The sequence below is a fragment of the Nilaparvata lugens genome, chromosome 8, assembly GCF_014356525.2.
Source record: "Nilaparvata lugens isolate BPH chromosome 8, ASM1435652v1, whole genome shotgun sequence".
NCBI lineage: Eukaryota > Metazoa > Arthropoda > Insecta > Hemiptera > Delphacidae > Nilaparvata > Nilaparvata lugens.
Genome location: NC_052511.1, coordinates 2,644,775 through 2,672,687, shown reverse-complemented (window position 1 = coordinate 2,672,687; position 27,913 = coordinate 2,644,775). Strand labels below are relative to the sequence as shown.

Here is a 27,913-nt window from a genome sequence, read left to right as displayed (position 1 = left end):
TTAGTTGATAAGTGTTATTTTGTAAATTTCTAGTGAATTGGTAAATAAATAAATTTGATTTGATTTGATTTGAGTTAACAGTGAAATTTGCAACATATACGCCCTATACCAAGGGATATCTGATTATGCTATCTTTTCTCTATGGTATGGTCTATACGAGGACTGTCTAAAAAGTTTTCCACCTCATCATGAAACTTATGTTTACGAATAATAATGAATAATGTAGCCCACATAATCATATTTATATACTGGAAGATCAATTATAGTATATTGTGTAGATCGCTATTAGTTAGTTCCAAAACTTTACGATCCATATCATTTTGTACCCTGAGAGCTGTGAAGGATTGATAAAACCCTTTAGTGTGAAACTTATTATTCGTTAAAACTAGAATTGATTTGTTCATTAATCAAAGTGTTAGATTGCAATCAAATTACATTTAAAAAAACATTACAAGTCCAAGGTTCAACTCACACTTACGCGACTCAGGTCGAGAAGAGACTCGACTCTAGTCGAGAGCATGTGTTTTCAAATGGTGACGTCGCGGAGGACTCTTCTCGACCTGAGTTGCGTAAGTGTGAGTTGAGCCTTAGACTTGTAATGTTTTTTTTTAAATGTAATTTGATTGCAATCTAACACTTTGATTAATGAACATATCAATTCTAGCTTTCATGAATAATAAGTTTCACACTAAAGGGTTTTATCAATCCTTCACAGCTCTCAGGGTACAACCACACTGAAAGCGGAGCGGAGCGTGGCGTGGCGTTCTAGAGCGGAGCGTGGCGTGGCGTGGTCAGAGCGTTCATGCTAAGGTGCGTACAGATATATGCGCCGCGAACATGAGCAATTCACTTTTAATCAGCTGATGCCAAGCTTTTTATATTTGTATATCTTACCGTTTCTGTAAAAATATAGATATAATCAGCTGATTAAAAGTGAGTTGCTCATGTTCGTGGCGCGTATATCTGTACGCACCTATACACACAGGAAGCGTCTGAGCGTCAAGGGCCTAGAAAATGACGTCTAGTTTGCATGGACATTACTTTGTGATAATAATTACTTGAAGTACCCATAAGAACAGCAGAAGGTTGGGTCATTCGAAGTAATGAAGAGATAAATAAATATACTTGGAAGGGAAGATATTGTACGTTTCATTAAGTCGCAACGGATACGCTGGCTTGGACATGTTGAGAGGATGAATAGAGGGAGGTTGCCAATTGCCATATTGGAGGCGAGAATTGAAGGCACAACAAGAAGAGGGAGACCAAGGAGACGGTGGCTGGAAGATGTGGAGAGAGATCTTCGAGTGTTGGGAATTAGGGGATGGAAGAGAGTGATAGATATAGCTAGTGATAGAGACAGATGGAAAGGAATTGTCATGGAAGCCAAGGTCCACATAGGGCTGTAGTGCTAAAGGAAGAGGAAGAGAAGATTAATTTATTATATAGAATCACTAAGGTAGGCCGTCCACTAGAACCGTTTTCGTCCGAACTAGCATCAGCCAAAAACTACCGAACGCGACCGAACGATCCCCCAACAAAGAAAGCTATAGATGCTCGTCCATTGCAACAGGTTCATAGTTCCGTGCACGGCCGTCTCCGGCCGATCAATTTTTCAATCCGAATTGAATGGGATTTTCCGGCTCTATCCGGCCGAACTAGCTAATCGAGCTGAGACAACAACTAGTGTTCCTAACCTTAAATTGTTTCATTGTCTTTTTTGTTTTTTGGAGTTGTTCTGTTTTATAAAGTTGTAACTATGGACAATGAAAAGTTGATAAGATTGGTTTAAGATGCTCCATTGTAGGATATGCGAGACTAAAGATATCATCGTCGTGATGTTCAAAGGAATCTGTGGACAAAGATTGCTGAACAAATAGGATCTGAAGATAAGATTATTACAATGAATAACTAATTTAGTAGATATTTCACTTTTTGTGTAGTTGAGAAGTTGATATTGTGGTAATTATTCATATTGAATGAAAAAGACTAAGAAATTGTCAAAAAACTACAGATTTATTGATACTTAGAAAGACCGGTTTCGGTTATTACATCATGTGAGTTTATCAGAGATTGACAATGGTATAATAACCGAAACCTGTCTTTCTAAGTATCAATAAATCTGTGTTTTTTTGACAATTTCTTAGTCTTTTTCATTCAATAGTAGAAATACGTTTATTCAGTTTTTAAAATCTCAATATAATCATTGTTTATGAAAAATGTTGGTGGCTATGATAGTAGTTAATTCGATGATTGGCAACCAGCCTACTACTGAACTAGACTGACGTAAACGGTTCCAATGGACAACCATATTCGGCCGAATTAACGGCCGGCAGATTCGTCCGATCCAAACCTAGCGCCGCAGTGCAGGATGGTTTCTTACAGCTTGGCGTTGTTGTCATTCGAGATGGATGTCTGGCTTGGAAGTGTTTCGGCCGCATTGCAGGATGACTGTTAACGGTTGCCGGAAGATCAACAGCTGGATTTTTTTCGTTATTTTTCGTGATAGAGAAATTCTGATTGCAGATTCGTTCTCAGCGACCCCAAGTTTAGCCTAAAGGCTCAGAATGTCAACATTTGTTTTAAATAATTAAAAATCATCATGAAAAGTCATTAATATGGTAGTACATCACGTTTCTGGTAACTTTTTACTGGTGACTGGAGTTATTATTGAAACACAAAAATCAAAATAATCGTGAGAAAGAAAACTGCTGATGAACGCGAATAAGACCGCCACTCCATTGTTCTATTGTCTCGGCTGCTTGGCTGAGCCTGGCTGGAGGGATCAAATAACCGACTGGTTTGATCTTTCGTCTGTCCGCTAGGCGGAACTACGCCGACCATTGCTGGGTGGAAGATGTTACTGCAGCCGATCGCATTCCCACCAACGCTGCTATTATTTGCTGTCTCAGCGCCTAGTCCGATTCAGCCAAGCAACCAGCCTGCACTGCGGAGCTAGGTCAACGGCCGAACGGATCTGTTGAATACGGTTCCAGTGGACGGTTACCCTAATACCGTTCTATTTTCTTTGATGATACGACCAGTTTCGGGTACTTATCCAAAATGTTCTGTTTGAATGGCAATTAATTTAGATGGGTAATGTTTTGTGCTCAGATCGATGCAGAGCAGAAGACGAGTGGTGAAGAAGAGCAGCAGCGTGTTGGCGTGATGAGTGGCCAAGACGTGGTGCGATATCCGACTGGAGGAGGTGTACCTCAGGCATTTGTGTTGACCGAATTCCACGCACTGCTGCTCTACGCCGACCATGTGACCGGCATATCCACGCTCAACCAGGCCACCGTTTTCGACGACTTCTACAATGAGGTGAGAAACCACCACCATGCTCTCTCTATAGTGAGGTCCACCTTATAATGGCAGTGTTTGATTGCAATGGTATTGCTATCCTTGTCTATAATCCAGCAAAGTGGATAGCGCTATCTCTTTCTCGATTTGCTCTGCTGCCAGATCGTCTTTTAACAATTTAGAATTAATAATTAAGAAGGTTCAACAATATACTCTCCAACAATGTGATAGAGCTTTATGGAACTCATTAATTACATCATCAGAGCCAGGAGCTTTCCCATCTTTTAAACTATTGAAAACATAAATAGAAAGAAAAATAAAAATCGCAGTACCCTTTTTGAATTATTTAATCACAACATGTTTCAACATTGATGCCATTTTCAAGTCAATAGACTTTATTTATCTTTCTATTTATATTAAAAGTAGCCCTAAACAGAAAAGAGATACACAACATAATTCAATTCTACCATTTGAATATCCACATCGAGTGTCTGGTGGGTTGCATCGAGGGAAAATGGCGGCGGAACTGAATCAGAAGAATATCTATTGATAAGGTAGAATAGAATAGAATAGAATAAGTTTTAATGTAACCGCTTCTGAGGTCTTCAGAAGCATTACCTCCGTCACAATGTACAGCAAATGTCACACATACAATACAATAATTGGAAATATACTATTCTAAAAGAACTACAATATCATGTCCAAACAAAGAAAGATATTAATATATATATATATTATATATATATATATATATATATATATATATATATATTCAAATATAAGATATTCTGGTCTTGAAATATAATGCAGTCACACAAATAAAAACGAACAAACAGATATGAAAAGTAGCAGTAGCTGATACAGTATTTACTTAATGTAGGTACCTCAACATAATATTAATAATTTTACAAAGTCCTAGCCAGTTCATAGAACTCCTGGAAAGTGTAAATGGGGTTACTGATTAGGAATATCTTCAGCCTCTGCTTGAAAACTAGATTTGGCAAACCTCTAAATTGTTCAGAGAGCATATTAAAAAGCTTCACACCAATGAATAGAAATGTTTTTTTTGCGTGCTAGAATACTCGTAGCGGCTGGTGATCAAATTATTCCTGCCTCTAGTCTGATGCTCATGGGATACTCCCTGCTCAACAAAACCATTCAAATTCTCCCTCACATAGGTCAGACACTGAAGAACAAAAATAGAGGGAAATGTCAGTATTTCTAATTCTTTGAAGCTCTCTTTGCATTGAGCGCGTTTTGGCAGACCACAAATAAGCCTGATTGCCTTTCTTTGAATACGAAATAGTTTTGAGCTATATGCCTTTGACCCCCACAACTGGTAACTGATCCAAGCTTCAGTGCTAATACAGTTTGTTTTTAATGATTCTATTTTATAAAATTTAACTGCCTTCCAAAACTCTTTTGAAGATTTCACATTCGAAATTCTATTTTTCATATCACCATAGTATTGGTTTTTCTTATTCCCTAATAACAACCTATAAGATTTTTGTTCAACTAAATATATTTTGAGACTGTCTTCTGTAAAATTACATTTTTTAGCAGTTCTATAAGCTTGACGTACCAGTCTTTTTTTAATTGACAAAATATTTCATTTCAATTATGAAATGATTGAATAATAATATAATTTTCATGCTTAATAAAATATAATTGATTATTTTAAACGAGAATGAACAGTTAATATTACATCAATAAAGCTGTATCAGCTACCTTCTACAGAAGGCATTGACAAGACAGAGGATCGGCAACGTTGATCTCCTATCTTTCTCCACTGCCATTATAACGTGGACCTCACTATAGCAGCCTAGAGATCCCAGGTTAAAACCTGCTCATAGCCAAACGTTTTTGAAATGAACAGGTCACTGCCGTGTTATCGGATGGGCACTGGCGGTATGTGTATAGCTGCGTACACATATTCGCGCTTCCAACCCGCACCGAGCACGCTCCTCCCTCGTACCGCCCTCGTACCACCATCGAACCACAGTCGCTCCTTCCACGCACCCATCATGAACGTTATGGAAGATGTTGGATCTTCTCGCGTTCCCCGGTCGAACCACTGTTGCTCCCCGGTCGATCATCAATCGCTCTGCTGGAGTGACGTTCGGTTGCGGAGCAGAGCGAAAGTCTGTACGCACCTCAAGACAGTCGTAAGACCCATTGACGGCTTAAATGATATATTCAGGCGCGGCGCATCTTCTGTCAACATCTTCCCACCAGTAAAAGCCATGCGAATATTATTCGACTAACGAGAACCTACTTTTGGTCACAACTTGAGCATACCATAAAGCAGCAGAAAATATTTAGGGCCGGTTTCTTAGCTCGGGACTTAGGTAAGTTCTAGACTTTAAACAGCTGGAATCAGAAATTGGCTTTCCAAAACGGGGCATAGGCGCAGTAAATAGTTGCAGCAAAATAAATCTTTATTCTCTCATTTCTATAATTGGAAACGTTTTTCCTTGACGAGATGAAATATTCCTAAAAAAATCAAAATAGCTGAAACTTTACACTATTTTCTCTTTATTTTATTTTGTGTTCAAGTTTCTAGTTCAAATTTAATTTAAACTGCGACTACGCCCCGTTTCGGAAGGCCAATTTTCTGACTCCAGCTGTTTAAAGTCTAGAACTATGCTAAATCCCGAGCTCGGAAACCGGCCCTTTTAGTTTTAAGTTTTGGAGGATAAGAGCCGTTTGCACAGTACAAGTTTGAACGGACTCCAAGAACCAAGATAGTTGAGTCACAGTGCTCCACCACAGAATGGAAATTATCAATCTAACCAAAGCTTTTTACATGACGCCAAGACTTGAGTGCACCAAGACCACGTCACGTGACTGCTCCATCTTGTTAGAAATTAAAATTGCCGCTATCCGTCTTTGGAACGGGTCGCGGAATTGAACGAGACCGATTGACCCGGATCAGTAAAGTGATCCGAACTTCCTATCTCTACACTATTACAATGCTGAACTTTCTTTCAAGGTGGCGGATTTTGGCGTCAGGATACTAGCCGACTTTCCATTCTGTATTGTATTCTGTGGCTCCACTTCCTTACCTGAGCAAGAGAGTGATCTTGCGAGCCTGTCGGTTTTTAGGTAGGCCTACTGGGATTTGGATCGAGGGAATTAGTTTCATAGAACAATGCTAGCTCCAACCGCCAATGGTTGATCTCTGGCTGAACGTAATACAAGCCTAAGACTCTTATACTATAGTGAGGTCCACGTTATAATGGCAGTGTTTAATTAGCAATGGTATTGTTATTTAATAAGTTTCAAGAATTGTTTATTGAGTCTTTTCCACTATTTAATTGTAATTCAAGATCTAGTACTAGTAAGAAGAAACCTCACCTCACTTCTCCTGCCTTGGAGAGTTTGAGATGTTTTGTCCTCATTGCGTATGACAGGTTCAAGAATAATAGAACAGACTCAGCCAGATTAACTTATAATAACTTGAAGAAAATGTATAAAGCTGAGCTGAAAATGACACAGCTGAAATCCAACGCAGACTTTATTGAATCAGCCAATAATAAATGTGCAGCTGCTTGGAAAGTTATTAGAAAAAGTTCCAAACCAACACAATCTAGTATAACATCTGTTTCAGCCGAAGATTTCAATAACTATTTTGTGAAATCAGTCTCAAAAATGCGAGATTCTATTGATCCATCCAATGTGTTGGCTGAGGAGCTTCTGGCCTCTGCCCCTAGATCCTTGCATGAATTTGTTCTAAGAGAATTGTCATGTCAGGAAATTGCTAATATAGTCTCTAGAATGAAATCATCTTCAACTAAAGATATTTATCACCACTCCAGCTCTATGATGAAAACTGTCATAAATTTCATACTGGCACCATTAACAACTTGTTTCAACGCATGTATGAGAGATTCCATTTTTCCACTGAAACTCAAGCATTCCAGAACAGTGCCTATTCATAAAAAAGGTTCTAAAGATCTGCCTGAAAATTTTAGACCCATCTCAATTCCACCTATTTTTAGCAAAATTCTAGAATATGCTATTGCCGGTCAATTGTACGAGTTTTTCGAGAGTAATGGTTTGTTCTCAACTTCTCAATTTGGCTTTAGAAAAGGAAAGTCTACAGTTGATGCAGTCACCTCTGTAGTGAGCGATGTTGAAAATAGTTTTGACAATAAAAACTTCACAGGAGTTGTACTATTCGATCTGAGTCGAGCTTTCGATGTTGTCGATCATAATATTTTATCGAAGAAACTCCATCATCTGGGTGTACGCAACAAGGCACTTAAACTTTTGAAATCATATTTAAACAATAGAAGTCAGTCTGTATGTATAAACTCCAATCTCTCAAATCCATTATCTGTTCCTCACGGGGTCCCTCAAGGTTCCATTCTTGGGCCTCTACTTTTCATAGTTATGATGAATGATATTGAGTACAACATTGGATCAAAAGTTGTATGCTATGCTGATGATTCATCCATAATTACAATAGATAAAGACCTGAATACTCTCCAACAAAAAATGAACAAGTGTCAGGATGAGGCTGCAGTTTGGTTCAAGGCAAATGGTTTGCTGCTTAATAAAGATAAAACCCAGATATTATTGCTTGCACTGAGACAGGTTAGTGAAGGTGCAAAAAATGCTAAGCTTCTTGGTATTACACTGGACCAAAAGCTTTCCTGGAGTTCTCACATAGATAATTTATGTTCAAAACTCTCCAGGGTAATTTACTTGTTACGCAGTCTCAGCGACTCTGTTCCCAAAAAATACATGAGAACTTGCTATTTTGCTTTCTTCCAGAGTGTGTTTCTGTATGGCCTGGAACTATGGGGGTGTGCTCCAGATGCACAGAAAGTATTCTTACTCAAAAGAAAGCTCTTAGGATAATTTCTGGTGCAGCATATTGGATCATTGTAGGCCTCTATTTGTTGGAGAGAAAATCATGACTTTGCATGGCATGGTAGTTTTCAGGCTCTTGGTGAGTGTAAAGAGAAAGATAGGCTTGTTCCACTGTAGGGATGAAATACATAGCCACAATACTAGGAACAAATCCAAAATTGATGTACCCTACTCAAGATTAAGCAAGGTATTAAATAGTCCAAGTCTCATATCATTAAAGCTTTTCAATGCACTACCATATTCGGTTAGGGTTTTACACGAATCAAAATTTAAATGTTGTTTAGAGTCTCTCCTTTTGAAAACCCCCTTATATTCTATTTCTGATTTTTATCAAGTAACAGTGGAAGATTTTGCCAAATTATGAAAACCTTATTAATCTTTGAAGAACCTCAATTAGAAGATATTCTGTGATTTTAGAAGATAAGAATATTATGTGATCTTACCGTACTCGATTATATTGATATGTTTGTGTTGAAAATCAATTAGCCTATTCTCAACTTATGTCTAGTTTTAGTAATATTTTACATGTTTTGACTGTGTATTTATTTGACGTTTCCAATTGCAATGTAAACAATGCTTGAAGGAATAAAAACATTCTTATTCTTATTCTTATTCTTATTCTTATTGCTATCCTTGACTATCATTCAACAAAGCGGACAGCGCTATCTCTTTCTCGCTTTTCTCTGTTGTCAGATTGTCTTTTAACAATGTAGAATTAATAATTAATCAACAAAATATTTCATCTTAATTACGTAAAGTCATTATGGAATTATTGAGAAATATAATTTCTTGCTTAATAAAATATAATTGATTATTTTAAACGAGAATGAACAGTTAATATAACATGAACAAACCTGTATCAGCTACCATCTATAAGATTCATTGACGTTCGGCAACGTTGTTCTGCTATCTTTTTTCACTGCCATTATAACGTGGACCTCACTATAGGATACCATTCTGAGACACCAGTGATAGACTAATAGTTGGTTTGTAATTTCGACTGTATTTTCAATTGTGTGAATTCAGCATTTTTGTCCCCTTTTCTATCGAGTGTATGTTGAATGATATTGAGTACAACATTGGATCAAAAGTTGTATGCTATGCTGATGATTCATCCATAATTACAATAGATAAAGACCTGAATACTCTCCAACAAAAAATGAACAAGTGTCAGGATGAGGCTGCAGTTTGGTTCAAGGCAAATGGTTTGCTGCTTAATAAAGATAAAACCCAGATATTATTGCTTGCACTGAGACAGGTTAGTGAAGGTGCAAAAAATGCTAAGCTTCTTGGTATTACACTGGACCAAAAGCTTTCCTGGAGTTCTCACATAGATAATTTATGTTCAAAACTCTCCAGGGTAATTTACTTGTTACGCAGTCTCAGCGACTCTGTTCCCAAAAAATACATGAGAACTTGCTATTTTGCTTTCTTCCAGAGTGTGTTTCTGTATGGCCTGGAACTATGGGGGTGTGCTCCAGATGCACAGAAAGTATTCTTACTTCAAAAGAAAGCTCTTAGGATAATTTCTGGTGCAGCATATTTGGATCATTGTAGGCCTCTATTTGTTGGAGAGAAAATCATGACTTTGCATGGCATGGTAGTTTTCAGGCTCTTGGTGAGTGTAAAGAGAAAGATAGGCTTGTTCCACTGTAGGGATGAAATACATAGCCACAATACTAGGAACAAATCCAAAATTGATGTACCCTACTCAAGATTAAGCAAGGTATTAAATAGTCCAAGTCTCATATCATTAAAGCTTTTCAATGCACTACCATATTCGGTTAGGGTTTTACACGAATCAAAATTTAAATGTTGTTTAGAGTCTCTCCTTTTGAAAACCCCCTTATATTCTATTTCTGATTTTTATCAAGTAACAGTGGAAGATTTTGCCAAATTATGAAAACCTTATTAATCTTTGAAGAACCTCAATTAGAAGATATTCTGTGATTTTAGAAGATAAGAATATTATGTGATCTTACCGTACTCGATTATATTGATATGTTTGTGTTGAAAATCAATTAGCCTATTCTCAACTTATGTCTAGTTTTAGTAATATTTTACATGTTTTGACTGTGTATTTATTTGACGTTTCCAATTGCAATGTAAACAATGCTTGAAGGAATAAAAACATTCTTATTCTTATTCTTATTCTTATTCTTATTGCTATCCTTGACTATCATTCAACAAAGCGGACAGCGCTATCTCTTTCTCGCTTTTCTCTGTTGTCAGATTGTCTTTTAACAATGTAGAATTAATAATTAATCAACAAATATTTCATCTTATTACGTAAAGTCATTATGGAATTATTGAGAAATATAATTTCTTGCTTAATAAAATATAATTGATTATTTTAAACGAGAATGAACAGTTAATATAACATGAACAAACCTGTATCAGCTACCATCTATAAGATTCATTGACAAGACAGAGGTTCGGCAACGTTGTTCTGCTATCTTTTTTCACTGCCATTATAACGTGGACCTCACTATAGGATACCATTCTGAGACACCAGTGATAGACTAATAGTTGGTTTGTAATTTCGACTGTATTTTCAATTGTGTGAATTCAGCATTTTTGTCCCCTTTTCTATCGAGTGTATGTTGAAGAAATTTATTGAAAGAAATCGATTTAATTGATGCTAGAACTTGATGAGTGACAGTTGAAATTGAAAGTGAGTAATTAAAGTGCAGTTTCTCATTCATGAAAAATGTGTTTGTGTTTGCAGAGCCATGGCAAATTGGTGAATATAGCCAAGGACTCAGTGAAAGGCACCATATGGGTGATAGCTGAACGCGCCATATTCAAGTACAGGGTCACAAGGGAGGAACGCAATGTTTGGCAGGTAGGTAACAACATATTAGCTGTTTATTTACAACATTTTCACTTTCAATTTACACCAAACAATATTTCAAGTCTCAAGCTTGGAGAGATTTCCTCATTCAGCTTCCCTACCGTTGGTTCAGTTTTTTATACAACTAATTTCAATGCTTTTTGTTGATACTTTTGAAATTATATAATATGATTGTGAAGAAATTGTGAATAATGATTGTTTGTGCATAATTATTTACCGCCTCTAACTAGAGTGCAGAGACTGATGAATGGGCTGAGTAGAGGGTCACACTTGCTTGAATCGGAATTCGAAGTAAGGAGATTGATGTTGGAGTCAATTGCTCGTCGGTAATATGCCTATCTTGTTCTTTTTTTATTTTTAATTTACACTCTTTTTTATTTTTAATTTACAATATTGTTGGTTCAAAATATTGACATAATGAGCTTGTTCTTTTTTTCTCTTATTAATTTATACTTATCATCATCATATTCCTCTTTTTCATCTTCTATTTTAGTTGAAAAATTATTTTAGTTTCTATCTCTCTTTAATTTAGTGAATTTTCTGTATTAGATTAGACTTATACTATTAATATATTAGAATTATTGTAATTTCTGTTGTGTCAAGAGGGCTGTTATGGGAAGTATTTCTTCCTGGTGCCCTCATATTGTAATGTATATTTTGTTGCAGATTCACATGGAAAAAGGAGACTACAATAAGGCCAAGTCGTATTGTGCCGATAATCCACTTCACATGGACATCATCCTAGTCAAACAAGCTGATGAATTATTCCAAACTGAACAGTGAGTTGACATTATTATCATCATCATCATCATCATCATCATCATCATCATCTCTGTGTCTCTGTGTAGTAAGACAATGCTTTGTTTTATTTTATATAAATTTTATTCAATGTCTGTATCAATATTTATCATAGTAATCGTTCCAATTGCGATGTTAATGTGCTTTAAAGGAATAAAAACATTCTTATTCTTACACTATGTACTGGGTGCGGCAGCTAGGATGAACGGTTTTCAAAAAATATCATGAAATGGTTCTTTTCTACTCAGAAGCAAATTTATTGAAGCAAGGAAATAGCATTTGAGGCAGTCAAGTTGTGTGGAAAATCGCATCAATGGTTGATGGGTGAGGCCAAAGTGGTTGATGCAGTGCTGGAGGCCTCCTTGGAACTTTGCCAAGTAGACTCCTCCTCTCGACTTGCACGCGAATAATGGCGTCCAGAGTTTGGGGGTTTCTAGCCTTGAGGGGGAGGGCACCTCTTATCGGGACAGATAAGAAAAACATTATAGATCTGGGAACTGAGGAGGCCAAAGTAACTAATCTATTAATCACAGATAATAATGCCATAATATGATATTATATTATATGATAGGTTGAAAGATCTATCAGTGTGCATCATGTCCGTCCATCTTGGACGTAGAGTGAGAGTACTACCCAAATAATAAACTGTGAATCTGATAGCAATCTTATGCCCGGTTGCGCAGAAGCCGGTTACATTTTAACCGTGATTAATTTCACGAGAACATATCAGGGAAGACGTCCCGGATGGCTTTCTCTTTCAGGCCGTTAAAATTTAACCGGCTTTTGTGCAACCGGGCCTTAGTCCTTAGTGGCCAAGTTGTTGTTTTGGGGTTATCATCTACTTTTTATGAGTTACCATAGTGGTTTTATGTCAGCTCATCTCTCCTTAAATGTTACAATTACCTGACAGTCTTTTAATGTTAAATATCGGGGACCGAGCTTCGCTCTGGAGTAGAAAAGCATAAAAAATGTATTACGAAAGAAGAAATTATAATAACATTCATAGTTCATATAGAAATGTTCTATCTGATCACAGTAAATTAAGATTAATTCTCAGAGGAATGCAAAAATTTCCCTCTTAAAGGCCCGGTTGCACTAAAGCCGGTTAAATTTTAATCCCGATTAGTTTCACGTGAACCAAATCAGAGAAGACCATTTCAAAAAGATGGACCTACTGGAATTAATCAGGATTGAAAATAACCCGGCTTTTTTGCAACCGGCACTAAGTACCTGATTGAATGATTACAAAAGTTCAACAGCTGAGTCATAATTTTGACACAGTCCCAACCTACTATGTTCTGAATTTCGTGAGAATCGTTAGAGCAGTTTTCGAGATCCGGTCAAATACAGACATATAAACATCTAAACATCCAAACATATAAACAGAAATTGCTGGTTAATAGTATAGGATTCTATCTTGCTTATTTATTTCTGCAATAAGTACATTATCAAAATGATCGGGAGAGGAGAAATAATGTAACCTTGTGCTATTTCTCTACCAAATTTAGATAACACATAGTCCGAAATAATGGACAGTTGTTGTGTCACTTTCTCTTTTTCCTTTAATGAGTCTAGTAATAGGCTAGTTTTGCTAGGCCCTGGATTGGTTGGTTTTGACACAGTTGGTTAGATTTGAGATAAAATCATGAATGTTTTGGGCAATAGCCTGTTTTTTATTTTCCGACTATTGTATTGTTTGATCTATCCAATGAATATATATATATAAATTAACTAGCTATAAACATTATATCAGGAACAATTCTGATTTTACCAGCTTTAAATTAACTGTATTATATATTGTGTTCTATTTTCAGATATGAGCAGAGCGCCCTGCTCTATGCAGAAACACAATCCTCGTTCGAAGAAGTCGCTCTCAAATTTCTCCAAGTCTGGCAAATTGAAGCTTTGAAAATATTCTTGAAAAAGGTAGGAAAATTATTTTTGTATTCACAGATATTACATTATGCTTGTAGGCAATAATCTCAGATGTTTTCTTATTACAAGGGCTAGTTAGTAACCTTCTACCAAATTCAGCGCGTTTAAACACTACCTCCTAACCCCTCTGTTTACGGAGGTAGTGTTTTATAGACCCTGCTTTTATTATGCTGTATTAAGCCTAGTTTACACATCGCCAATTGGCGAGACAGTTGTCTTTGGACAATTGTCATCACGTGGTTACGGATTATCGGAGGCCAGGCCAGTTAAACGAGAAGATGTTTATAAGCGGCCAACTATTGGCACGTTAGTTGACAGCTAAACATGTCCGAGTTCTCGTCATCTGTTGTGACTAAACAGCTGAACTGGCAAAACCAAGACAGCGCTACTGGCCTACACCGTTCAATTGTCGCGACAACTGAGATTCCGAGTGGTGGGGGGCTCCCCAATTGACTGTCCATAGTCTACTCCCGGAGTCAGATGAATTTCGGGGCAATTGTCAGGACAGTTGGCAAGACGATTGGCCTGAAGTGTCTATACGGAGACAATAATTTCATGCCAGTCAGTTGCCTTATGACAATTGTCTCGCCAATTGCCATCGTATAAACTAGGCTTTAGGTATACTGTGTTGACTGGCCTATTATGTCAAATTGTTATGTTGAATGAAAAAGACTAAGCAATTGTCAAAAACCACAGATTTATTGATACTTAGAATTTATTGATACTTTTCTAAGTATTTTCTTAGTCTTTTTCATTATGAATAATTACCGCAATATCAACTTCTCAACTACACAAAAAGTGAAATTCTTATGTACTTTTGAGGATAATAAAGATATTCTATTGTATTTAATGATATGTCATATTATGAAGAGTTTATAATATGTCTTAAATATTCTGATTGGCAATAAATGAAATTGAAAAAAATCTACAACCGCTCTTGAAGTTCTTCTTTACGAACTGAAAACTCATCATAAAACAGTTGTTGTTTTGTGAGGAGCGAGCGATAATCTACTTTACGCTCGCTAACCGCAGCATATAACATCTATTACCATAAATATTATGGCAAAAATGTATTACTATAGCGAGATTCACGTTATAAAAATAGTGTAAGTGATATGATAGGAAGGCATTGTTGCTACTTTTCCGGTTCCACAGTCTTCTACATACACAGTACATAGCTGTGCTGTTTATTAATTTATACATTGATACATACAATATTATTCTCAACTATGAATGATTGGGGAAGTAACAACAGGCTTAAAGCCCAAAACTGTTCCTTTCCAAAATTTAGATAGAAATTGTCCAAAAATAGGTTATGTTTACACTGCCTGATTTTTGTCCAATTTTTAGTTCAAAATATTTATAAACTAGGAATTTAGAATTTAGAAAAGTTGAAAACCAAATTGAATAAGAATACTTCACTAAATCATCACTGATAACTGAAAAATGCTGTATTAATAATTGGAAATTTTTAAACTTGAAAAGAAACTCAAACTTGAGCTGCTTTTACACCAATGTTAATAACTTAATCCTTATAGATTCTATTAGATTGAACGGAACTTGATAAACACATATGTTCATCATGTGTATGATAAGTTATGTTCAATCTAATAGAATCTATAAGGATTAAGCTATTAACATTTTGTTAATAATTTTGGTGTAAACGCAGCTTTACTCCTAAAACAACAGCTGTTATTTTACTTTTATTCAGCTAAATCTGATTTGATATTGATGTTTCAAATGATATTTCTATATCAAATATATTTTATCCATTTAGAAAATGTATTACTCCATGATTAAATAATAAACTCTCATAATTGTTGAGATGAAATACTTTGGTAGTCCATCATATATTTGGCAACGGTGTGGAGCTAGAAAGGGATAGAGCTATCTGCTTTGTCGAATGATTGACAAGGTAGGAACACCAATGTCGATCAAATATTGTCATTATAACGTGGATCTCACTATATAGCCTACAACTACTGTGTATTTTTAGAGAATTGTAATGAATTTTGGTTTATCAGAAACTGGAGATGCTGAAGCCGAGTGAGAAGACTCAGATCACAATGATAGTGATGTGGGTGGTGGAGCTGCACCTGAATCAGCTGGGCAACCTCAGGAATGAGGGCAAGGAGCACTCCACCCAATTCAGGGCCGTTCAGGACGACCTTGATGCTTTCCTGCAGTTGCCTGTCGTTTCTGTCAGTACAAGCCTATCCTATCTGCTTATTTTATGGCCACTTCTTAGCTCAATTTTTTCAAATTTGTCGCCGTATTATCCATAAAGGTGCGTACAGATATACGCGCCGCGAACATGAGCGATTCACTTTTAATCAGCTGACTATATCTGTTTTTTTACAGAAACGGTATAAGATATAGATACAAAAAGCTTGGCATCAGCTGATTAAAAGTGAATTGCTCATGTTCGCGGCGCGTAAATCTGTACGCACCTTAATGTGTGGGAGGTTGCGGTGCATGCACCACTTCGACAAAAGGTAACTAACCAGAAACCACGTGACTGGTGCACCACTTCTTGCTCCCACCGAACGAGTATTGGACTGGTTTACAGTTTTTGGCGGGCACTTTTGAAATTAACCGTATACAGAGCCCATTGTAAGGTGCTATGAAAATAATAATTTTTATTATTATTTAATATTATCAACCTTCCGGCAGTCGCGCTGTTGTAAAAAGTAAAACAGTGTCAGTTTTTTTGCTGCACAAAACTATTGAATGGGGTGGTGTCAGTGAATGAGTCACCTATGCCTTCCAAAACTTTCCCCCATCACTCCACTGAGTTCAACCGAGCAATTGTTCAGTCTTTGCGTGCCATTTATAGTTGGCCAAACGAAAATGGGTCCCTCAAGGTCAAAGCTTGTTCTTGATACCACCACCCGTCTCTACCAACACTGTTGCCACTTTGTACTAAGGGTGGCTAGTAAGAGAGAAAGTGAATGTGTGTGTGAGAGGGTGTGATAGTGAAGTATTGTTATTGTGGGGAGTATTGTTTGTCTTCTCTGTCCAAAGCCTGGATGAAGTGTGATGGGAATCAAATGAGAATTCATGCAAATTGAAAAATGCAGAGTGAAGTGGGCACTACAAGAATATTGACTAAAATAAATAAAATTACATCACTCCACTTCCAATTGATTATTATAAAAGTCTTCAAGTAACCTTTATGAAGTAATAGCTCAGTTTATAAATAGTTGCATTTATAAAGAAAAAATCTAATCATCATTATAAAATTTGGATTTCTTTATGTCATGACTCAAAAAAGAGTTATACATTATATAATTTACATAACAATATTCTTTCCTTCATTTCATGATGTTGAAGAATATGGTGGATGATGGGAGGAGGTAACGGGGATGTTATTGTTCTAACTTCAAAGAATGACACAATAGAACTTTTGAACCTGACGTGCTCAAAAGAATTTGTGACAGGTAGTGACGGAAAAGAGGAAGAGGGAAGGTATGAGAAGGAAAGAGCGATGTTCAGGGTGTAGAAAAATATAGTCAATGTATATAGACTGGTCGAGTGAGGGGTGGCCACCAGTGGCAACATTGCAGTGGCCTTGAGAGACCCATTTTCGCTTGGGCTAACCATAGTCGCGACAGTGCATAAGTCGCACTGTGCATAAGATAGGGAAAGACTGTATATGGGGACTGTAAACGAACCAATAACGCAGAATTGATGGCTTTGCTTGATGTTGTCACGATGTATTTCGTGACTAATGAGGGAAATTGATTTTAGAGCTAGTTTTGTCGACGCTCAGTAATCTTGTTATAAGATATCGTTGTACAACGAGCAACTCAGGCACTGGGCTACTGCTCAGCTATGCCGCGCACCCTTATCTTCTCCCACTAGGCTGCCAAGGGAGGCTCGCCGAGTAGAAGAGAGAGCCAGTTTAGTAGAGTCGGTCGAGAACTATTGAAGGAAGCAGGATGCGGCCAGAGAGTGAGTGCAGCTCGTGACAAGAATATCCTCTTACTCCTTCGACTACTTCAAATTGTGCCTTCCATTAACTGGAGTTAATGGAAGACGCGTGAGGCTTCAAGATACAACACTCGCGAGAAGGCGAGTCCTGTACGACGACTTCTGCGACTTCTAGCAGCCGGCCTGCCTGATTCGACCATTGGCGACAAGTTGGGTTTTGGGCTAAAACCTGACAGGACCCAGGAACATTCCGAAGAGGACCAGGAACAGTAAGAGGACCTCGAGTAAGGCTTGGGAAGGCCTTTCTCGACCCCGAGACACCAATCCTGATAGCCAGAAACAGCCGGTGCCCGAGGTGAGGGACCCGGTGACTGCTAGCGACGCCCGGATCCAGGGCCCTTCTATCTTGCTAATTCCAAGAGGACGTCCAGTAACGATTGGGAACGTTTTTCCCGTCCCGGAGATCATACTCTCAGAAGACATCAGATCGTCCTACTCCTATCTCTCCCCGCCCAACCCTGTTAGGCAGTGCGAAACCACGGCCCCCTTTTCCTAAAAGAGGGAATCACTTCAATAAGGTACTCAAGGCCCTGTTCCAACCCCCGACTCGAACGAGGGTGGTTGACGGACACCACACCAAGCCTCCCGTCCCCTGCTGCGGCCCACCCCAGACGCCGACTGAGTCTATCCGGCCCAGAGCGACACTGGGAATTCTAGTAGAAGAAGGTAGAAGGTGTGGGCAAAAATCTACTCAGTATGTACCTTATTGGGCTATTAAATGTTAATCATCCAAATGTTCATAGCCGTAAAATAATCGAAGAAGATGGAAAATTACAAACTACCCTATATAACAGCAGACGAACAACGCTCCAACTCTGGATCAATAGGTGCGCTTTGATCCTGGTTACCAGTTTGTGGAACATACTTTTCGAGCGGTGCATATATATGATCATGCACCACTCCACTCTGATCCAAGATGGCGACCGGTTACTGGACTGTCAAAAGCTTCCACCGAACGCATTCCACTGTCCTTAGTCGAAGTAGTGCATGCACCGCAACCTCCCAGGAACGCAATCAACAAATTGGCGGTGCATATGATCATGCACCACTCCACTCTGATCCAAGATGGCGACCGGTTACTGAACTGTCAAAAGCTTCACCGAACGCATTCCACTGTCCTGGTCGAAGTAGTGCATGCACCGCAACCTCCCAGGAACGCAATCAACAAATTGGCGGTGCATATGATCATGCACCACTCCACTCTGATCCAAGATGGCGACCGGTTACTGAACTGTCAAAAGCTTCCACCGAACGCATTCCACTGTCCTTGGTCGAAGTAGTGCATGCACCGCAACCTCCCAGGAACGCAATCAACAAATTGGCGGTGCATATGATCATGCACCACTCCACTCTGATCCAAGATGGCGACCGGTTACTGAACTGTCAAAAGCTTCCACCGAACGCATTCCACTGTCCTTGGTCGAAGTAGTGCATGCACCGCAACCTCCCAGGAACGCAATCAACAAATTGGCGGTGCATATGATCATGCACCACTCCACTCTGATCCAAGATGGCGACCGGTTACTGAACTGTCAAAAGCTTCCACCGAACGCATTCCACTGTCCTTGATCGAAGTAGTGCATGCATCGCAACCTCCCAGGAACGCAATCAACAAATGGCGGTGCATATGATCATGCACCACTCCACTCTGATCCAAGATGGCGACCGGTTACTGAACTGTCAAAAGCTTCCACCGAACGCATTCCACTGTCCTTGATCGAAGTAGTGCATGCATCGCAACCTCCCAGGAACGCAATCAACAAATTGGCGGTGCATATGATCATGCACCACTCCACTCTGATCCAAGATGGCGACCGGCTACTGAACTGTCAAAAGCTTCCACCGAACGCATTCCACTGTCCTTGGTCGAAGTAGTGTATGCACCGCAACCTCCCAGGAACGCAATCAACAAATTGGCGGTGCATATGATCATGCACCACTCCACTCTGATCCAAGATGGCGACCGGTTACTGAACTGTCAAAAGCTTCCACCGAACGCATTCCACTGTCCTTGGTCGAAGTAGTGCATGCACCGCAACCTCCCAGGAACGCAATCAACAAATTGGCTTATACATGTACGGAATAGGAAATTAACGAAATCACGTCTTAAACTGATATTCATTTATTTCATTCATTGAACTGCTTTATTCATTTATGACTAATTTATGAACCCGTAATAGCTCGATATTGTAATATCTGTATATTGGTGATATTGTTTCTTTGTAATCATCTTTCTATCATGTTGTGTGTCTTAGTTATTCATCAGTACAGATATAATTGCCAATTATAAAATAGAATTATAGTACCCTTTAAAATTAATAAAATTATAAAAGAAGAATACAAATTGTAACGTAACTACTAGTTTCGGTGATCACACCATCTTCAGGTTATCACTGAAACTATTATTATTATTATTATTTTATTATTTATTTTATTTTTATATTAATTATTTTATTATTATATTATTTACTATTATTATTATTTGGTAGAGAGTTAGTGGGGAGGATATTTTTATTATTCTTTCCGAAGAATAGACATTGATATGTCCAAAGCTCCGCCAATTATGTAGATGCATAACAATATGATTATTATCTATAGTTATTATATTACAAATTGCTTTTTCATATCATATACAGTTCAATAATTAGCCTATTTTCTTAGTCTATATTATGTAAATTTATCTATAATTTTGCTGTATTGTAAGCTATTGTATATAAGTGTATAAGCCAGTATATATTGTAATCTACATAAATAAAGTACTCAATCAAAATCAAATCAAATCAATCAAACTAGTAGATACGCTACAATTTGTATTCTTCTTTTATAATTTTATTAATTTTAAATGGTACTATAATTCTATTTTATAAATACAAGAAAGTAGCCTTGAATTCATACATTTAAAAAAATTGCCAATTAATTGATATAATGACAATAATTTAATTGATGGTTCAAAACTTGAGTAATGTTTTCCCGTTTATGCATTTGATTTGATTTATTTCAATAAACAAGTTTGGCCTTTTTTTGTCATTAAAGCTATTTTAGTAGGAACTGAAATGTTAACTGTTGAGCATTGCCTTATCAATGTGTCTCACAATGTAATAAATAAATAAAAAAATAAAATAAATAAATAAAAAATAAATGTGTACCATAAAGATTAGTAGGCCTATGCCAGTTCAATATTACATCACGATTCAGAGAAGGAATCTCTGCATTATATTCAAGTATAGTATAAAAATGCTCTATACTATAATATAATATTGGGCATATAATGGACAATCATTTTATTTTACTCTATGTATTGATTGAATTAAGCTGTAATTGTATTACTAATTTTGAACTATTTTTGTAGGATAGTGTGAAGAATAACCGTGGTGCTGTCTATGATTTGATGTCTAGTCATGATGATAAGCATAATCTCATTCGGCTGACAATCGCAAATAAGGACTTTGAAAGAGTTATAAGACTTCACATCAACAAGGGCGAATTTATCAAAGGTAAATGCAGTTTATTCTAAAGCAATATCTGAATTTTGAATAGATCACAATATTAAAGACTACTATAACAAACTACACTTTTTCATACAATCACAAGGTTGGCTCCGTGATCACTCTAAAGGTAGACGCACACAGATCGTCATCGGACGGACGGCACGCATCGGACGGATCGGATTATTATATTTGATGCATTGTTTTCAATTGCAGTGCGCATACCTATCCGCATCCGTATAGGTATGCGCACTCCAATTGAAAACAATGCATCAAATATAATAATCTGATCCGTCTGATGACGATCTTTGTGCGCCTACCTTAAAGGTTCAATTCCTAAGCTATAGCTCTAGCCACAGAATAAACAAACTATATAAGTTTGTTTATTAACAAGTTTGTTTACGGAATTCGGAATAAACAAAGTACAAGGCTATCCTATCTGCTTATTTTATGGTCACTTCGCAGCTCAATTTTTTTCAAATTTGCCGCCGTATTATCTATAATAAATAATAAAGGAAAGAATCGGCTTATACACGAACGGGATAGGAAATTAACGATTGACGCATCATCACGTCTTAAACTGATATTGCTTACGGAATTCTTAATAAACAAACTATAGCGGTTTTAATTATAAAAGTTTTAACTATAGAAGTTTTCTCTTCTGTAGCCTTTAGCCTATTAACGGCTGTAGTCTATCACTGTATACTAGTTTAGGCTATGTCAACATAGTATATAGACTTGAATAATATACAGTAATAGACTACAGCCGTTAATACGGCGCGGCTATAGCCTATCACTGTATTAGACGCGTTTAATCCATGTATATGGTCGCATTTATCATAATGTTTTTCAATTGAGTCAGCTGATGATTTAAGTTGAACTTTTTTGGAGAAAGCGACCCTAGGCTATGTCAATATAATTTATAGACTATAGAAATTTCGGATTTTATTTATTTATTCATTCAGAATTACACAACTTACAGAAAAGTACCACAGGCATATACGCCCAAAACGGTTCCAATTCTAATTTACATAACAGTCCAAATGTAGCCAGGCTATGTGTCACTTAACATTCTTCAATTACACACTCAATTCACAATTCAAAACACACAAAAATCATATTGAATGAAAAAGACTAAGAAATTGGCAAATAGAGGTCTGCTTTCTCTTCATAGAAAAAAACACAAAAATCATTTTAAAATTTAAAAAAATACTTCTAAATTGAATTAAATCAATCACAAACAATTAGAAAATTCTAAACTTTGAAAAAACTATAACATTTTGAGACCGAAAAGACAAACACACTATTCAGAACTTATTTGAACTATTTGTCTACGAATTGTTGCAAAGCACACCTCACCATGAAGCCTTTTTTGTATTTTGATTGTGTTGTTTTTGTATTCTGATTTCTTTTGTGTAGTTTGGGCGGGTTGAATTGAATGTGTTTTCTTTTGTTGCAGCTCTGGAAATTCTGAAAAGTCAAAACCTGAGAGACCTGTACTACACGTTTACACCAGCCTTGCTGCCAGCCATCCCCAGACCGACAGTCAGTGCTCTAATTGAACAAGGCAGACATCTCAATCCATCAAAGCTGCTGCCCGCTCTAATCACCACACAAACCGACCAAACCACTGTCAGTATCATCTTTATTTCAAATTTAAACAAATCATTTCAATTAAAATAGAAACTAACCTTATCTTGAACTGTGTGTCATCACCTAAATTTGGAAGAAAAATAGCACCAGGATTGCCTTATTATTTTATTTACCAATGCTATTACACCAGTGTCATTTGTATCATAATAGTATCTTACGTCACAAGGATGGGAAGGGGCCTTTTGCAGGCGAGAATGATGGATGTTTCTAGTCGAGGCGTCAGCCAAAAGACATTCACGTTCCAAGTAACGTACATTGTTTTTTGTCATAATAATCTAAAGAAGAATAATTATTGAGAAATAGAAAACATTACCTGCTTGTGCTGAAGTTACTACATGCATTCTATAAACATAGCCTAGTTTACAAATTCCGAATCAGGAATTTTGTGGAAGTTGACTAAACTTCCACCTGGAGCGCTGAAGGTGGTATTTTTTTGTTGCAGTTTGCTGTTCCTATTTCGGAACTAGGAAACATTCTCGACTGTAAAGAAAACATATGGTTTCATTACAGTAGAGTATGCTGTAATGAGAATCATATGTTTATTCGTTCTGCAAATAACTGTATGACTATGACAAAAATCTGGTGTGGCGCACTCACACAACTTTCCTTGCCGTTATAAAAATTGATCAACTGACGCTAGTGTTCCCGCGCATATCAAATCTACTATTCTAAGATCTGAGACAACTGGTGACAGGACAATAGCGCTGCAGACACACGAAGTCTGCTATCTCTTCATAGTGAATGATTTAATAGAATCAACAGTTGCCAACAGTTTGCAATTGATTAATCTTATTTTCTCGCATTTCGAGCTTATTTTCAATTTTAGGTGAAAATGTTACTGAACATAAATTGTAGAGATTTTCATGCTGAATCTTTTCCACTTAAATTTTTTAGTTTAAATTGTATCTGAAGACTGATAATTGGGAATCTAAAATCAAACTTTGCATAGATGGGGCGGTGCTCCTGAAATTTTTACAGATATGGGGTTTGTGGCAGTCGATAGAGCTTATCAATGAATTTTTTAGGTATGAATTTGATCAAAATCGTTGGAGCCGTTTTCGAGAAAATCGCGAAAACCCCTGTTTTTGACAACATTTTCGCAATTTTAGCCGCCATCTTGAATTGCATTTGATCGAAATTGTTCGTGTCGGATCCTTATAGTGAAAGGACCTCAAGTTCCAAATTTCAAGTCATTCCGTTGATTGGGAGATGAGATATCGTGTACACAGACGCACATACACTCATATATATATATATATATATACACACACACACATACATACACACACACACACACACACACACACACACACACACACACACACACACACACACACACACACACCACACACACACACACACACACACACACACACACACACCAATACCCAAAAACCACTTTTTTGAAAATTCGGGTACCTTAATTTTTTCCGGAAAGCAATACTTCTTCACCTATGGTAATAGGGCAAGGAAAGTAAAAATAAATGAAATGAAAAATTGACATTTTTACATTGTTCCATTACATAGTACCATAGGGAAACAATAGCGTAAGTAGATATCCCATGGTATAGGGAATTTATGTCGCAACTTTTACTGTTATCTCAAGCCGATTACTGTCAATTTTTACTGTTTTGTTGGGGTGATAGTGTATGAACGGCACAATTTGAGAGACTATCAGCGTCACACAGCTGCATAGTGTAAACAATATGTGCCTACACCGAGTATGTAAAGGTGGGGAAATGAAAACAAGAAATGATCGTACTGGTTTTGATAATTACAACAAAACAATAAATTATTTGTACAAAAATTAGAATTATAATTATAAATTATGAAATAACAATAAAAATATGAATATTTCAAGGGCTACTCGCTTGGCTGCTAGTGAAGATTAAATTTGTTGTGAATATGGAAATTTTAAAACAATGACTCAGTAGTCACCTACCTTTATGATAATGGCCCCAAATTTGGCATCCACTGGTTAATCGCGACGTTAATTATTAATGAAAAAATAAAAAAACTGATCTAATGAAGTGGGTTCAGATCCCTTCCTATTCAATAATACAATTCTCTTTAAACTGCCCGAACTGTGACAGGAAAACTGTATTATAAAACAAGAACAAAATCTATCCCCTTCACCAGAACAGCCGGACTTTTACTCTCAGTCCTAACGAACGAGCTCACACACCACTACTAGTAAAATTTTTGGGTATTAATATATAACTCAGTCAATGCCAACATGAAGCCATTTCAAATACATATTTTTATCAGTCGCACAAGCCGAGCACGTTTGTTATGAAAAACAAAAGAGAAACTACAATAATTTTGATAACAAGTGAAATAAACAATCTTTCTGTCGATGACAAAACTGTTCAAAGGCAGAAACACCGTTCATTAAACTTTTCGTAAAATAAAACTCTAAAATCCTGATCAATATGAGATAAATATATGAATCATATATATGTCCCATATGACCAGGTGACACATCACCCATCCCGCTGAAAGACTCGTCCCTGAGTCTGTAGTCAAGAGGGGAACAAAAAAAAAATAATGATTAAACAAAATAATATACTCGGGAAACAAACGTGTGCCTGATTGACTTGATAATGCTACTATACATTGAAATCAAACTTTACATAGAAAGGTAGGTTACTCAAACTAAATTACAAACATTCAAATCAAATTCAAAACGAAACTATGCTGCACAATAACATTGATTATATATGAAACTAACTTTCAATATTATACACATTAATATACATGAATATTCAACTTATTATGAAAAGAAAATCTCAATTGACAATAATTTATTTGTGAATCAACATTGAACTACTTCAAAAGCTGCAATAAAAATCGAGAAAAAAAAAAAAAACTTTATAAGTACATTATGACTCATAACTATATAGTCAAGAAAAAAAAACAATAAAACAGTTAATCCATCAAAAAGTAACTATATAACTCCTAACTATCGATTATATGTATCTTGGGTTGTGCTACCGTTACAGCAGATAATTTACACACATACAACTTGATGCCTAAATATGCACAGAATAAAGTTAAAAACCCTAACCAGCCAAATAATATATAAAAAACAAAACTAGAGGAATTTACAACATCTCCCCAAGAATTTGGAAGATCTACTTTGTGAAATATATCTGACGATATTACGTCTTGAACTGTAAATTCCGGAACCTTTATATCTATATCAGTTTTTAAAATTTCGCTAAAATTAACAAAATTAGGATTGAAATGCGGTTGCAAAACATCAATTTTCAACGAATTAAACTTAACCCAATGCAAAGGTAAGTAATGGAGAACCTGAGGTTGTTTATCAACATTTGCGTCACACGGAAAAGTCTTTCTCACCATTATTCTCCCGCCGACCGAAATCTCGCAATGACAGGGTAAAACCACATACATTGCTCCCGGAATAGGTTGAAGATGATGAAACGAACCTCCCTCGCAAGTGACTGTAGTGTTGGCCTGTATATTCGCGACGATATACTCCGAAGGCGAAAATTCGACGATCTCCAACTCCTGCTTAGCTGGACGACAGCTTAAACTGCAATATTGTTGGATGTCCTTCAGCTCTGTCGCCGCAAACAAGTGATGCATACATCTTGATGACATATGTCCTCCATGCACCAGCCGCGGAAGATAGCATAAGAAATCGTCCTGTGCCCGACAAGAAGAGAGATGATCTCCCGAGATGACCTGAATCTCACCGTCCTCCTGTCTCCGCGCCAAAACGAAATCCTGCTGCTGAAGCTGACAAATCTGGCCGTCGAAATACATAGGTGTCCTCACATACTTGTGCAATTGAAACTGTCCGCCGATGCTGACCAACGGTACTTTTAAGCTAAGCACCATGGAGTTCTCCTTCACCACGCAAGTCGTAAGTGGAAGATCAAAATATCGCTGCAAATCCGATAGAGGTATAGCTAACTGGTGTCCTTTCGACTTATATCCTTTCTCCAATCTGAAGAGATCTGAACGTAATAAATTGGGGTGTACCAGCGAAAAGGGTAAAAGCTTTTTATCACAGCGTTCCTTCGCAGTATTTATGAATTCCTGCCGTGATAAAATATTTACATGTGAGTAGAGGTGAAAAATGTAAGTTAATAACTGGTTTGTGAACAGTGTTTTCTCCTCCGATACATTCTGTTGTACGAATAATCTCATACTGTCTGTTAATTTGCTATACGCATCGTGAAATTGCTGAGAAAAATTTCCAGCAAACTGCCTCAAGTTGCGAGAAATCCGAATTAAATCTTTGTGGTCGTCTGCAACCAACCCTTGGAATGCGTTGAGGTGATCAGCTACATGTTTTTCGTTGAATTCCAGCTTATGAAGTTCCCCATCCGTCGCGACTGCGCAACAAAAATGAAGAAAATCGCCGACAACATCGATCGCTCTGGTCTTTCGTGAAGCTTGAGTTCCCAAACGAATTGAAGAGTTGAAAGCAGCATGACTGTTGCGAAGAATTCCGTTTGTAGAATTATACAAAACTTCTAACGCATCCGCTAAACTGCAATCCTCTTGTTGACAGTTAGGCCAGAACACCCTTTCCGCCTGCAAGATGTCGAGCTGAGCTGCCGGGAAATCTACCTCGTATGTTAGTGGAACCGATGATTCATACGCTACAGCGTGACGTAGCTCCTTGTAGAAAACTCCCGCGAAGACCCTGACTGCCTCCAGTTGCGCCGTGAAAGTCGTGAGAATGAGAAATGACGCAAAATGTACCATAATTGACATGTTTATGCGTAACAGAACCTCTTACAAACAAAAAAAACTCTACTTGAAGCAACCGCAAATGAATCGTAATAAAAAAAAATCAAGAGAAACGTTTACAATAATATTAATAAACTCGACGTGAATATTACAATTAACAACTGGACTGGCTGGTTAGCATATATTATTAATCAGAAACCTAGAAATGATACAATTTATTAGAAGTGCATAGGCCTATATATATATATACTGGAACAATTCTGAAATCAGAACAATATATGAGTCATAT

General features: G+C 37.2%; 1 protein-coding gene across 2 annotated transcripts in view; it reads left to right on the top strand.

The window, feature by feature from the left end:
- LOC111055251 (vacuolar protein sorting-associated protein 18 homolog) overlaps positions 1–27,913 on the top strand; it is a 79,909-nt gene that overhangs the window by 13,402 nt on the left and 38,594 nt on the right. For both annotated transcript variants that reach the window (XM_039433738.1, XM_039433737.1), the window contains exons 8-14: positions 3,112–3,321; positions 10,907–11,023; positions 11,699–11,811; positions 13,645–13,756; positions 15,790–15,966; positions 21,108–21,252; positions 22,703–22,875. In XM_039433738.1, the coding sequence (XP_039289672.1) occupies positions 3,112–3,321; positions 10,907–11,023; positions 11,699–11,811; positions 13,645–13,756; positions 15,790–15,966; positions 21,108–21,252; positions 22,703–22,875 (1,047 nt within the window). The remainder of the gene's footprint in view (positions 1–3,111; positions 3,322–10,906; positions 11,024–11,698; positions 11,812–13,644; positions 13,757–15,789; positions 15,967–21,107; positions 21,253–22,702; positions 22,876–27,913) is intronic.